At 49.9% G+C, this 15,131-nt stretch overlaps 1 protein-coding gene across 7 annotated transcripts in view; it reads left to right on the forward strand.

Annotated features, from left to right (window-relative positions):
* STX8 (syntaxin 8) overlaps positions 1-15,131 on the forward strand; it is a 246,294-nt gene that overhangs the window by 19,086 nt on the left and 212,077 nt on the right. For 4 of the 7 annotated variants that reach the window (XR_005528318.1, XM_039231574.1, XM_039231575.1 and 1 more), the window contains exon 4: positions 5,532-5,642. The exons of the other annotated variants lie outside the window; for them this stretch is intronic. Coding sequence is in view for 3 of the 4 variants with exons in the window: in XM_039231574.1 (XP_039087505.1) it covers positions 5,532-5,642 (111 nt within the window). In the remaining variant the exon portion in view is untranslated. The remainder of the gene's footprint in view (positions 1-5,531; positions 5,643-15,131) is intronic. 7 annotated transcript variants of the gene reach the window in all.

A 15,131-nucleotide genomic window follows, 5' to 3' on the forward strand; every position in this document is an offset into this window, starting at 1 on the left:
AACCCAACATTTAGATTTTAGGGAGCGCCCCTCGTGGCTCCAGTGGAGGTGAAGCAGTTCTCACACACGCTGCTTGTCCGTGTGACAGTTCCAGAGACGAATAGGGACAGGGCCGTTTTTATGTCGGCAGGGATTGTCTGATTTATACTCTGTCACATTCTTTCTAGTTTTCCATGTTAAAAAGCTCCTTGCTTTGTTACCAAGATAATAAAAGTAGATGGCAGTTTGGTCTGCTCTGGTTTTTTTTTTTTAAATCCATACCTGGCAAAATGTATAATTGGCAGCCTTTACGAGAGTCTCCTTCCCCCCCCCCCCCCGATTTGTGGGGACACTCTTCTCCACCAAGTCCAGAAATTGGCACTGTTGCTGTAGTGGCGACAAGGCCTGTGGACCCAGACGGAAGTGACACTGAGCACCAGCTCCGCCCCTTCCTCAAGGCCAGAGCGCGATTCAGCCTGTTCTCTAGAGTAGAATTAAATATGCTCCCCTGGCAAGGTTTTTGTAGAAGCCAGAGGAAAGCTATTTAAAGCCCCTCACAGGACCGGTGCCTCCTCCCAGGGGGTGACAAGAAAAGGTAGCTTTCAACACTGAGTGACTGTGTGAGTGACCTTGGACAAGTTACTTAACCCCTTTGTGCCTTGTTTTTTGTTTTGTTTACTCTTCGTCTGTAAAATGGGGCTGATGAAAGTACACCTGGCCTACAGAATGGTTGCCGAGGGTTCAGGAACGTTCACAGAAGGTGCTTTGTGTGCAGTGAGCCCTCCTTGGGGATTAGCTGCTGCTTATGCTTCTGTCACTATTGTAACAAGTTCAGCCACCACGGGGGACTTACAGGTGGTCCTCATAGAGTCTACAGTCCTGTAATGAGGTCCTCTCCAAGCACGCAAGAAACGCTGGTATTAAAATAGCCCTTGCAAACTGTGATCAGTGCTTCCAGAAAGCTAAGGTCCCGGCCTTGAATACATACTCAGTAGGGTTTGTTAACTTTAAAAAAAAAAAAAAAAAGAAAGAAAAAAAGGATGAAGTAGTACGTGAACCAGAAAAGTGTGGCCTCTGGGACCTTAGACTGAGCTGTCCTCTTAAAGTGGCTCTGTGATGGCACCAAAAAATAAGTCCCTGCACACTTCTCCCTTTTCCGGAGCCATTAATTCACGAGCAGAACTTGCCAATGTTCTTTTTTAAAGTTTGTTTTGATTTGTTTTTTAGGTAGTGGGTGGGAAAGGGGCAGAGAGAGAGAGAGAGGGAGAGAGAGAATCCCAAGGAGGCTCCGAGCTGACAGCACAGAGCCCGACTCGGGGCTGGAACTCACGAGCTGCGAGATCATGAGCTGAGCCGGAGTCAGAGGCTTAACCGACCGAACCATCCCAGGCGCCCCAAATCTTGCCAACATTCTTAAGCCTTCTAGCAAGAAAGGAGCCAGGTGCTGGAGTCGGGGCGGGGCATCCAGGAGGGCCAGCAGTATCTTTGCTCCACCTCATCTTAGGTTTAAAGTGCTGATCAAGGGTGAGAGCCCCACGCCGGGCAAACATGAGCCCGGCTTTGGGAGAACCCCGCTTCTCTTCCTCCCCCCTTTGTGGGCTTCTCTCTCTCTCCCCCTTCCTCACTTGGGCCCTCTCTCTCAAAACAATAATATTAATTAAATTAATTAATTAAGTGCTTATCAAGTTTCTCCAGAGAAGCTGGGCTTCAGCCCATTGGTAGTTAGTAAGTACTAGTAATATGAAATCCACACACATAGTTGGTAAGGCCCTGTAATATGAAATCAGCGGCTGATTTCATATATGATCTTCCATCTCCGTGATGTGGCTTTAGTTTTATATGAAACCAGTCTAGCCATTGACAGAGAACTATGGCTTTGTCTGCTCTCCGACCTCTCTTCCCTGGCTATTCATCAGGCTGGTGGAAGAGGGGTTCCCAGCTCTGGCCACTGACCGTGTGCCCTCTTTTCTACCCTCCTCCCAGCTGCCATCAGTCTGCATACGTGTAGCCTGGTCCTTTCTGGATGAGCCTCGGGCCTCTTGTTAGCAACAACCCCTGTATGAGAAGTGTGCTATGCAGAAGAGCTGTTAATCTACTATGCTACTATTCTCTCAGTAGATTAAAATCAAAATCAAAAAAGGAGGGTGTTCCTAACTGATGAATTTTCCAGCTTTCCCAGATTAGCAGGGGGTCCCTGGGACAATTCCGAATGAGTATTACTAGTATTGTAATTGCTTTCAACAGGCGAGGTTAAATGGGGACAGTACGGGAGCCCCGGGGTAGAGAAGCCCCCGGAGAGCGTAGCGGTCAGGTCCAGCATGATGTGGTGGAAAAGCCCTGACCTAAAGCAGGAAGAGCTGGGCTGGAGCCCGGCATGGCCACTAAGCGGCCAGGTGACAGCCGCATGGGGCCAGTTTCCTGGTCCAGAGTCTTGGCTGTAGATAATGTGAATATATCTGCAGGAGAAAGTCTTCTTGAAACAATGTGCCTTTTGCATTTTGTTACTTAAAAATCCTTCAATGTTGGGGCACCTGGGTGGCTCAGTCGGTCAAGCACCCGACTTCGGCTCAGGTCGTGATCTCGCAGTTCGTGAGTTCAAGCCCCGTGTCGGGCTCTGTGCTGACAGCTCAGAGCCTGGAGCCTGCTTCTTATTCTGTGTCTCCCCTTCTCTCTGCCCGTCCCATGCTCGTGCTCTGTCTCTCTGTCTCTCAATAATAAATAAAAATGTTAAAAAAAATTTTTTTTTTAATTCTTTAATGTTTTTTATTTTTGAGAGAGAGAGACAAAGAGAGATGGAGTTTGACTAGGAGAGAGGAAGACACAGAATCCGAAACAGACTCCAGGCTCCAAGCTGTCAGCACAGAGCCTGATGCAGGGCTCGAACCTTTGAACCATGAGATCATGACCTGAGCTGAAGCCAGACGCTTAACCCACTGAGCCCCCCAGGCGCCCCAACATTTTGTTATTTAGAAGGCAGCCTGGCGATTAATTGGATTTGTTACAATCCCGCCAACAGTATCAGAGTGGCTGCTTCCGACCTCGAGCCACACTTTCCTAATCTGATAGGTGAAGGTGATACTGTGTTTCTGTTTGCACCTCTTTTACTATGTGAAGCTGAATGTTTTTCCACTCGGTGAGAATTAACTACTGTTTCTTTTTTCTGTGCTCCTCTATGTCTTTACCTTCCTTTTCGCCACTACCCATTTGTCACTTACAAATTTATTTCGCAGATATTTAAATTAATCTCTGTATAGTCAGATTGGATTTTTCCTTCCACGGTTTCTGTGTTTTCAGTCTTGACGAGAAAGATTTTTTTTCCTATTCCGAGATTACTGAAAAGTTCCTGAGCCCGGGATATCTGCGCTTCATCGTAAGAATGGACTGTAGTTCAGCTTCTGTTTTCCCGGGTGGCTGAACACAGACGGCCCGAGTACAGAGCACAGAGCATGGCTAGTTAGTATTGTGGTGCCATTAACAGTTTCCACAAATGAAAATGCCCGGTTTGTCCCATACAATTCATGCCCACTGCTTCTGTCCCCCCCCCCACCTCGCCCCCCACCATGAACTTCTTTGGGACGGAAGAAAAGCCTTCTGCCTTGTTGCCAATTTACCACTAATTGAAACACATGGATATTTATTCTCGGTATTGCAGTGATCAAAAGGCCAATGATTGGCCTTCTTATTGGCACGGAGGAGGTATTTCAGCCCTTCAGCCTGCTGTTTCTTAGTTACAGTTGCTACCCTGTGGTGTCCAAGGTGGGACGGTTACAGGCGAGTGGGAAGCGGAAAAGCCACGGTAGCGATTTTCCTCGGGGAAGCCTGGCGTTCTGGGATGTGGAGAGAATTCGTTTATTCACTTATTATTTTTTTAAATAGATAAAGCCGCTGATGCTGCTTAGCCTCATTGGTTTGGGGACTTAAAATTTTACCGACTGCTGTTACTGGAGAATTTCTTCAAGGGCCTAAAAAAATTTTTTTTTAAATCGTGATTATTTTGCTGGCAGTCTAGCTCCTTCTATCCAAAACTAGGAACCAAAGTTATGGATTCCCTGGGCCATGGTTCCCCCACGCCAGCCTCCCCCTCCCCCCGGAAATGGTGATGCTACCATTTGATCCTGCCAACTTCTGGGGAATATTTTGGGCCCACGTGCAGGGTTTGATGTCCCTCTTTGAAGCAGAAAAGCGTCTCTGAATGTAAAGCAGCCACCTCACTCATGTCTTACAATTACCAGAAGTAGGTAACGTGGCCCAGGCGACTCTGATTACCAGTTTCAGGTCTAATAAAACAATAAGCCATCCACTAAAAAAACTCAAAGCCAGCTAAAATCCATTATGCTGCGATGGCTTATTTTTGTACTCTGTATGTCTTACGTCAGATATGTCCTTACAGAAGTATCTGTGAGGGCGCTTGGGGGGGCTCAGTCGGTTAAGCTTCCGACTTTGGCTCGGGTCATGATCTCATGGTTCATGAGTTCGAGCCCCACATCGGGCTCTGCCTTGATTGTGTGGAACCTGCTTGGGATTCTCTTTCTCTTCCTCTCTCTGCCTCTCTCTTTTTCTCCCTCCCTCTCTCTCTTTCTCTCTCAAAATAAACTTTAAAAATGTATCTGTTAGCTTTTTCCCATTGTTCTTTTTATAGCCGAAGCTTTCTCCATCAACATTTTATTTTGTTTTTAAGCACGCACACAACGCTCACCTGCATTCAGCCTAGAAGAACTCGCTTCACTTGCTTCAAGAAAGCTAGTACAGAAAACTCTGGATGTAGCCCTGACTTATTATTATTAATATTTTTTTAGCCATAACTTATAAATTGTGTTGGAAGAGGTGTTAGAGATAATCTAGCATTCCTGTAAAGAGAGAGAGATCCGCAAACGTGAATAGCTGTTCAAGATTGTAGATGATGGTCAAAACCAGACGAATAACTTTGGACTCCCGCTTTAACCCGCTCACCAGGAAAACACAGTGAAACCCCAATGTTTACTTGCAGTTTTCTTTAGAGTTTAAGGATCATGCCGTGTATCTAAATAATGAACAGCGTTCAGAGCAAACGTGTCACACAGAGTAGCACTGTTCAAAATCGATTGCAGTGTGTGAATAGGCGTTCACACGGAAGAAAGAAGACGTTATTAAGAACCCCCTCTCATCATTTACAGAGTCTCTTGGGGATGCTGATGTCTAGGTGGACACCCTTGGACACGGACCCCTATAACTCAGAACCCGAGGCATCCCTGACCTGGATTGCTCTGTTGATAGGAATAATCATTTTGGCTTTGGTCGCTGGGAGGAAGAGTAATCTGCCTGCTGTTTCTCAGCGGCGGGCCGGCGCCCATGTTTGCAAGGCCTCTGCTATGGTTCTGTCCGGGGTCCTTTCCTTGGGAAGTCTGTGGTGTCAAAGGTCAGAGGAGGAGGAGAACAGGTGTCTTCCGGCCAGTACCGGTCAGAGTCTGTAGCCGGCACAGCTGAGCTGGGGGGAGCTCACTTAGTAACGTGAGAGGTCAACTGAGGTCATTCACCCAACCACCATTCATTGGACCTTAACGAGATGTGTGCAGAACGCAGCTTGAAGGGGACCGAAGACAGAACCTCCTGGACGAGCTCCTAACTCGGGAGAGGCTACTTCTGGCGTCCTTTAAGAACGAGGGTGCAGAACCCGATCTCATCAGGTATGACGTTTTCCTCCCCGGGGACTATGTGGGTGGGTGGAAAGTATCCTTTGCCGGGATCACGGGTGTGTTTCCTGAGCGGCTCGATTCAACTAGTAGACTGTATCCAGGTCCTTTACAGTGTTTGCCCTGGCGTGATCTTTCAGCGTAGCATTCTCTGATTTTCTGGATTTAGTAAACCAGGTATGTTGGGTGGACTCTCATCCCGAGGGAAGACTGTTTGAGCAGAACACGGATGGAGCCGGGAAATCTCCTCTGCGTTCTTCGGTTGTGCTTTCTGCTACGCTAGCTGCCTCTTCAGCTCCTCAAGTCACGTGTGGACCTGTGTGGGGAAGAGGGGTGTTTATTTTCTCTGGCCCATTCTGTGCCCGTGAGCCACTCCCATGCCAGGGAGGGGACAGCCGCTGTGCACCCCGCCCTGCCGGAAGGCCCGGAGAAGCGGGCCAGCTCTCCAGGGTTGGGGTTCATGATCCCCGTGCGGTTACCTCTTTGGAACTGGCCCCCCTCCCCTCCTTCCGGAACTCCTGTAACTTCATCGCGGGAACCATCGCGATGGTTCAAGGAAAGGAACTTAGCGCAGAGGCGTCTTCGCCGCCGGGGATGGTGCTTTCATTCCGCAGAGTGGCTTGCTTCTGCTTAGGTCCCAGTTAGGAATAACGTGGCTTCCCAAGGGCAGTGCTTTTTTACCTTTGGCCACAAGTTACTGGCCCACGTCAGACAGTTACATCGAGGAGGGGCATGGGGGGGGGGGGACCCAGGTAAGTACGATATGCAGTCGGGATTGCAGACCATGTCCCTGGGGTAAGCGGAGGAGAAGGGAACAGTTTCCTGTCGACCCCAGACCTTGGGAGCGTGTGATCCAGGGATAGAGAAAGAGATCATGAAAGACAGGCAGCCAAGTGGAATCCCAAGTTGTTTCCGTGGGGAAATGAAGCCCAGGAGTCTGGGAGGGGCGCGTTGTGTCCCGGGCAGGGTCTGGAAGAAGCTGAAGTGGGCCAGATGGTTCTCCGGCGGGGTGCAGCGGGCGAGGGCAGCTATCCAGGGCCCACCAAACGGAACACAGAGCAAGGGGTCCATGGTGTAGTCAGGGCCGTCCGTCAAGAAGTCCAGAGAGTAAAGGCGTAGCTAGCAGAGCCAACTGGAGAGGGGGTGGGGGGGTGGGGGGGCATCTGAATACCTCTGCGGTCGCAGGGGTAGTGATCATGACGGACAGTAACAGTTACCCCCTGACAGGAGTGTGCTATGTGTCAGGCTCTGCTTACACCTCTTCGCTGTGTCATTTAAGGATGTGGAAGGGGCCACCTTATGTATCGGGCCTCGTGGGTTTTGCCGTTCTTTTAGTCCCCTCTCGCTTGTTACGCATCTTCACTCCTGGGACAGTCTCCGTATCCTTGTCATTTAAAGTGTGACCTTTGCACAGGTGGCGTCAGCACTGCCTATGAGCGTGTTAGAAGCAGAATCTCAGATCTTGCCCCAGACCTTCTGGGTACGCGTTTCTGAAACAATTTGATTTAAAAAATTTTTTGGGGGGCGCCTGGGTGGCTTAGTCGGTTAAGCGTCCGGCTTTCACTTGGGTCATGATCTTGCGGTTCGTGGGTTTGAGCCCCGCGTCGGGCTCTGTGCTGACTGCCAGCTCAGAGCCTGGAGCCTATTTCAGAGTCTGTATCTCCCTCTCTCTCTGACCCTCCCCTGCTCACGCTGTCTCTCTCTCTCCTAGAAATAAAATAAAAATATTAAAAAAAAAATTTTTTTTTGAAAGAGAGAGAGAGAGTGAGCCAGAGAGCCAGAATATGAGTGGGGCAGGGGCAGAGAGAGGGAGACACAGAATTTGAAGCAGGCTCCAGGCTCTGAGCCGTCAGCACAGAGCCTGATGCAAGGGCTTGAACTCATGGACCATGAGATCATGACGTGAGCTGAAGTGGGACACTTAACTGATTGAGCCCCCCAGGTGTCCCTAAAACTTTTTTAAGAAGGCTCCACGCCCAATGTGGGACTTGAACTCACTATGCTGAGATTAAGAGTTGCATGCTCTACTAACTGGAGTCAGCCAGGCTCTCCTGAATCTGCATTTAAAGTTTTTAAAAAAAATGTTTATTTATTTACGTTGAGAGAAAGAGACAGAGACAGGGAACGAGTTGGGGAGGGGCAGAGTGAGAGGGAGAGAGAAGTTCCCAAGCAAGCTTTGCTCTGTCAGTGTGGAGCCTGACACAGGGCTCAAACTCATAGATCGTGAGATCGTGACCTGAGCTGAAATCAAGAATTGGACGCTGAACCAACTGAGCCACCCAGGCACCCGATGCAGATCTTCAGGTATTTTTAACAAGGATCTTCGGGATTTGAATGCACCTTACAATTTGAGAAATACAGCTCTATAGCCTCTGTTATTTTTTTTTTTTTAATGTTCATTTATTTTTGAGAGAGAGAGAGACAGAGCATGAGTAGGGGACAGTCAGAGAGAGAGAGGGAAACAGAGAATCTGAAGCAGGCTCCAGGCTCTGATCTGTCAGCACAGAGCCCAATGCAGGGCTTGAACCCATGAACCACAAGATTATGACCTGAGCCTGAGTCGAATGCTCAACCGAGGGAGTCACCCAGGCGCCTCTACCCTTTGTTCTTGATGGTGGCACTGGGCATCTCAGAAACCCAAGAGATTTATACAAACAATAAAAAAAAGAAGAGAGAGATAGAGAAAGAAAAGAAATACAGGTGGCAGGGCTGGACACTTGCGAAGTCGCAGTGGGCAGCCTGGTGGGAGGCCCGGGTCGCAGCCATGCGGGGCAGTCTCCTCAGATGTGTCTCACGGGTCAGGTGAGGCCGCCGCTTCGTGCCCACCTGAGGTGCCAGCTGAAAGCCCACGTCTGCCACGCGCCTCCCAGGTCCCAGGCATGCGCTGAGCTCCCAGAGATCTTCCTGATATCCATGTTGTGTTGGAGAAACTGAGGTTTGGGGGGGGGGGGGCCAGGTAAGACTCTGAAACCGATGGGCCTCGGAGCGTGGGTTTTATCCAGACGCGGGCGTCGACGCCTGTGACCCCGCAGCCACTGCACCACCAGCAGCGCCCGACCTGGCTTTGGGGCTCTGCCCATGGCTTGCTGACCCCCCAGCCTCCTGGGCTTTGAAGTCCTTGACCTTGAGCTGCGGGTGGGTGTGCTGCCTCTCTTTCACTGTTAGGACAAGGTGAGGGGATCAGTGTGAAGGGCTGCGCGAACCCCATAACCTTTACAGACGCAAGGTGTTCCTCCCACGAACGGTGCCGCTGCTGCCTCCTTCCTCCCCGCCGACTGACCAGTCTGGTTCCGGTGTGCCCGCTCCTTCTCCCCTCCAGATCTCGCTCTGTGCCCCCGTCCTCGGTGCCTGGCTTGCCGCCGTCTCACTAGCCAGCAGTCGCCTGTTAATTCTCGCAGCGGAATCGATGGCGGCAGGGACCTGCCTCCTGGAGGTCTGACAGCGGAAGCCTCCTTGAGCCCAGAGTGAGTTGACTGATGGATTTCCGTGTAGTCGGTGGATCCGTGCAGGGGTGTTTGGGGTGAAGCTGCCGAGACCAGCGCCTCCTCCCTGTCCTGTGTTCCGGGCTGATCCACGTGGCGGGCAGACACGTGCAACTTCTGGGGGAGCGGTTGGGGTGGCTTGGGGACGGCGAGGCCACACAGAGCAGGAACCGCAAAGCGACGATGACCTAAGTCCTGGGGGATTGAATCACTGAGGCAGCCGGACGTGCTTGTTTACACGCCCTCGGGATGGGACCAAGCGGAACGTAGATGTCGTCGTGTTATCTTAGCTCAAGGAATGGAAGTTGGAAATAGTCTGGAGTAGCTTCCAGAAGAATTCTGTTGAAATGTGCGTAAGCACCGTGGGGCAGAAGGGGCTCCTGAGGAGGGATTTGAAGCAGGTGAGAAAGGATAGAATAGTCCGTTCCGGGTGGCATAGGGGCCAGCCAGGAGCAGGAGCCAGTGTGGCCCTGTGCACGTCCTGGAGGAAGCCAGTCAGTGCGGGTAAAGAGGAGAGCTGGCGGTAGGTGGCCTGCGGGTGGATTGTTGGGGAGTCCCTATCGAGCCCACATTGCTTTAGACCACATGGCGGCACAGGACCGTGTGTGCACCTGCTGCGGGCACTTGCTAGGCTGCTCCATCGGGGTGCCACCCACCGGGGGCTTAGCTACCAGAAACGTCCTTTCTCACAGTTCTGGAGGCCGTACAGCCAGACCCACGTGTCCTCGGCAGCATCGAGCCCCCTGACGGCCGTGACGGAGGGTCTCTTCTAGGCGTCCCTCCCGCTCTTGAAGGTGGCCGACTTCTGTCTGTGTCTTCAACATGGTCCTTCCCCCGTGCGCGCACACGTCTGAGGTCTGTGTGTCCAGGCTCCCTCTTCTCATAAAGAGAGCGGGCGAGTTGGGTTATGGGCCACCCAACGACCCCACTGTACTTAGTGACCTCTTTAGCGAACCTGTCTCCAAATGCTGTCACGTTCTGAGGTACGTACCAGGGGGTAGCACTTTAGCCCCATATTCGTAGGAATTTTTGGTGAGGACACAATTCAGCCCAGAACTCAGCCCTGAGAATGCACGTTCTGTGACATTCCAGGGGAATCTTGTCACTGAGAGGATGTGTAGTAGATAAAAGCATTCCAGCATTCTCCAGTATTACGTAGGCAAATCCATGGGAAATCTGCTTTCGGGCCGCTTTCGGGCAAGCGGATGAGGATCACGGTAAAGGTCACAGTCGCTAGCAGTAGATGGTAATCAGTTGGAAGTCAGAGCGCCTGGTCTTTGATTTCACCCACCTGGCGACATCAGAGTGTTATTTTTGCCCTCTGTGCCCCTCATCCCCACACCTGAGGCCTCCCCTTCCGCCCCCAAGTCCTGGTACCCTGATCATTCTTTCACCGGTCTTCTGAGGTTCCAAATTCGCATGAAGACATAGCCAGGCTGGGTTCACGGTTCAGCGCGTCCTCTGCATCCGGACCATGTCAGGATTGCCTGGTCCTTTCTGATACCAGCCATCAGGGACCTTTCAGCTCTGTCTTCAGAGGGACCTCATTCCCTTCCCTGCCAGTCCGTTTCTGTGACTCACACCGACTTCCTCGGGCCTCCCCACGGTTAGTTCCCGGTTCTGAGCTCCGAGGGGCACCCTTTTCTACTTCTCTAATCTGTGGACTCCTCCGGCATTTTTGTTTGCTTCTGTCATTCTTTGTTGTTGTTGTTTTTTTTTAAGTATTTATTTTTGAGAGAGAGAGAGAGAGCGCAAGCAGAGGAGGGGCAGAGAGAGAGGGAGCCACAGAATCTGAAGCAGGCTCCAGGCTTTGAGCTGTCAGCACAGAGCCCGACGCCGGGCTCAAACCCACAAACTGGGAGATCATGACCTGAGCTGAAGTTGGACGCTCAACCGACTGAGCCACTCAGGTGCCCCTGCTTCTGTCATTCTTTAAATCAGTGTGGGTTGCTTCATCATGGGGGGGGGGGGTGGCACATGTCTGTGCCTTAGGTCACCATCTCCTACGGAAATGCATTGGCCTGAAAGCCTTATCAGAACCTTCAAGGGGCGCCTGGGTGGCTTAGTCGGTTAAGCATCCGACTTTCGCTTAGGTCATGATCTCGCGGTTCGTGGGTTCGGGCCCCGCGTTGGGCTCTGTGCTGACTGCCAGCTCAGAGCCTGGAGCCTGTTTCAGTCTGTGACTCCCTCTCTCTCTGACCCTCCCCTGCTCACGCTCTCTCTCTCTCCTAGAAATAAATAAAAAACATTAAAAAAAAAGATCCTTCAAATGTGGTAGACACGCTCTCTGTGGCACATGTGGACATGAATGCTGGGCCGCCAGCAGACGCAGGGCTAATCGGCTTGCTAATCAGTGTCTCAAAGCCTGGTGGTAGCCAGCAGCCAGAGGGCAGGACCGTTTGTCCGATCGAGCCCCTGCTTCTGCCTCTCCATCCTGTTTCCTTTGTGTGACCCCGCTCTGCTCTTGCCTGCACCCGAGCCCGTAGCCTCCTCTCTCCCGGGTCCCCCACCCCGCCCTCTCCTCCTCCTCCCCCTTCCTCCTCGTATGTGGCCTTATTAAGGAGAGTCCTGTCAGACCTCAGCTGGGATTAGCATTTCCCGTACACAGATGTTGACGTGGCGATCACGCAGTTGAATGTGTGGCCGTCAGGTGACGCGATCTTAGCTGCACCTCACGGATTACCGATCATTATTTTGAAGCAGTAAACCTCGATGGGAGACTGCGGTCTAAAGAAGCGATGGTTGACTAACTTAGGGCATTTGGAAACTTGTTAAAGAAGTCTCCGCGTAACAATGTCTCTCAGAAGATAAGCCGCGACTCATAAGGACACTGCTTTAAAATTCTCCTGCCCTTTCTACTTGAGAGCATTGCTGAGTCTCACAATTAGTTAAATCTTTGTCTGTAGAGAGAGGAAAACAATCATTGCATACTCGGCTGCTCTGTGAGCATCTCGGAGATTATGTGATTAACTCGGCAGTAGTGGGTGGCTAATTGGCTAAGCTTTAATCCTCACACCACCAGCCATATTGAGGATTATAGGAAATAGGAAGTTATTTAGATGTTGGGATGGTAGCTGTGTCTCAGGAATGGCATCTCAGGAGGCAGACCGATTGCTAAAGTCAAAAGAATAACGATGACAACGGCATGTTCTCATGTTCTTAGGGTCGACTTCATAAATTTGATGTCCGCTATTTTCCCTTTGAGCTCTTAAAAAAAACAGTATGATATGTTCCGTTTGTATTTCATGGCACTGTATCGGAAACCACAGTGGACAAAAGAAAAACTTACATTTGGTTTTACATGAAAAGCACCCCTCCCCCATTTTAGGTCATTGGATGTTTTATTTCAAATTACAGCCTGAGTTACAAGAAGGATGATTCATATCTGATTCTACTTAGGTTTCCTAAAGAATCATCGCTTGATATTTTATGTTGCCTAAAGTTATTAACACAGGAGCAACCTACTTTTTAAAAGTAGGAATAGCTGGGGGCGCCTGGGTGGCTCCATCGGTTGAGCGTTCGACTTGGGTTCAGGTCATCATCTCACGGTTCGTGAGTTCGAGCCCCATGTCGGGCTCTGTGCTGACACCTCGGAGCCTGGAGCTGCTTCAGATTCTGTGTCTGTTTCTCTCTGCCCCTCCCCAGCTTGTGCTCTTTCTCTCTCCGTCTCTCTCAAAATAAATAAATTATAAAAAAAAAAAAAAAAAGAAGTAGGATGGCTGGATTAGAGCATATGCACTTGTGACTCTCACAGGAGCAGTGCAGACTTCTGTGTGGGTGCCTGTTTCCATCCAGTGCTCCCCAAACGCTGTGTCACTACACGTGGGTCCCCTATTCCAGTCTCATGTATGAAGCCTGTCCCTTCTTAGTCGAGTTTTACGCCACTCCTATATGTAATCGTAATGAACGGTATTCTCAAAAACTCTCCCTTGTTTCCTTTGAGTGCTCTCGTGATTTCATTTCATAACCGTTAAATATTTGATCCATTTGGAATTTAATGTGGTAAAGGGTATGAATCCTACTTTTTTCCTACTTGGCTACCCTAATTTTTTTTTTTTTTTGCTTCCATATTGCGTTTATTATAATAAGTGCTGCAGCTACCCTAATTTTTTATTGTGTTTTGTTTTCCTGAATGATCCATTTTCACAAATTTTGAGATGGTGAGCTTTATACTGTTACACATCTGTGTGTGTGTGTGTGTGTGTGTGTGTGTGTGTTTGGATCTGTGTCTGGACTTCGTGATGTGTTCTGTGGTCTCTCTGACTACTCATTTGCTAGCGCCTTTGGAGTTTGTATTAAAAGTTTTAATACATGATAGTCTCCTGTCATTACCCTCCTTTTAAAAACTGTTTTATTTATTTTAGAAAGAGAGAGCGTGATAGGGCGCCTGGCTCAGTGGGTTAAGTATCTGACTTCAACTCAGGTCGTGATCTCATGGTTCATGGGTTCGAGCCCCATTTGGGGCCCTGTGCTGACAGCTCAGAGCCTGGAGCCTGCTTCGGATTCTGTGTCTCCCTCTCCCTCTTGACCCTCCCCTGCTCATGCTGTCTCTATCTCTCTCTCAAAAAAAAAATTTTTTTTTTTTAAATTTAAAAAAAGAGAGCAAGCATGAGCAGGGGTAGGGGCAGAGGGAGATAAAGGTAGTAAGAATCTCAAGCAGCCGTTAGTGCAGAGCCCAGTGCGGGGCTCAGTCCCATGACCCTGGGATCTTGACCTGAGCTGAAATCAAGAGTGGGACGCTTGATGGAATGAGCCACCCAGGTGCCCTTTTACTTCTTTTTTAAGAGTTTTGGGGTTCTTCTTTTAAACATGAATTCTAGAATCAGCCAACCTAATTTTTAAAAGGGAAAAGTAACTGGTTTTTAAAATGGGCTTTCCATGAAGTCTTGAAACCCTTTATAATATCGAATCTTCCTCTCAAGGAACATGGGGTGTGTCTCAGCTTGGTCACGATTTCGCTCAGGGCTCTCAGAATGTCTTCTCCGAGTGAGCTGTGTGCCCTTGTGGTTTAATGTATGTTTAGGTATTTTACATTTTTGTTGGTTTCAGATTGTTTCATGCCACGATGCTTTTTGGTTGTTGTTTAGAGGGAGGCTGTTCACATCTGACGCCTGCTAATTAATATAACCACTTTCTTACTGCTCCGATTGTTTCTAGTCTTTCTGTTGATTCCCTTATATTTTCCAGTTATTATTTGTTTTATTAAAACATTTTTTTTAAATGTTTACTTACATTTGAGACAGAGACAGATTGTGAGCAGGGGAGGGGCAGAGAGAGAGGGAGACACAGAATCTGAAACAGTCCAGGCTCCAAAACTGTCAGCACAGAGCCCCACGCGGGGCTCGAACCCACAAACCGTGAGATCCTGACCTGAGCCTGCTTCGGACGCCCAACCGACTGAGCTCCCCAGGCGCCCCTCTGTAACTACTATGGAAAACTATTTGACCACATTTCCTAAAACTGAGCGGTAGAGAAGCGTGTATAAGACTGTTTATCGCAGCGTTATTCTTAATACTCCCACCTGGAAGCAGCCCTGTGTGCACCTCCGCTCCGGTGGGGAAGCACACCATGGCGAATTTGTACAGCGATCCGACAGACGCGAGAACAAGTGATCTACAGCTACGCGCCACGCACCGCGGTTGGGCCTCACAAACATGCTGGGCAAGAAGAGTCTGACATGGGAGCGCGTGCTGTAAGAGTGTGTTCCTGTGAAGGCGACACTACTTACAGGGCTCCAGATCACCAAAGGGGGTCCCTTTGCGGGAAGCCATGCATCAGAAGGGGGCACGAGGGGTCCTGGTGTGCCTTTGGTGCGATTGCTTGCCAGGGTAGTGACTAAGCGGGCATGTTGCCTTTGCAGATGGTCTTGAGCTGTATAGTTATGACCCTTCTGTTTCTCTCTTCTACTTGAATTGAAAAACACGCATGGGGCGCCTGGGTGGCTCAGTTGTTTAATGGCCAACTCTTGATCTCGGCTTGGATTCATGGGATTGAGCCCCGG

Source organism: Hyaena hyaena, unplaced genomic scaffold (assembly GCF_003009895.1).
Source record: "Hyaena hyaena isolate Hyena2069 unplaced genomic scaffold, ASM300989v1 scaffold_58, whole genome shotgun sequence".
NCBI classification, from domain to species: Eukaryota; Metazoa; Chordata; class Mammalia; order Carnivora; family Hyaenidae; genus Hyaena; species Hyaena hyaena.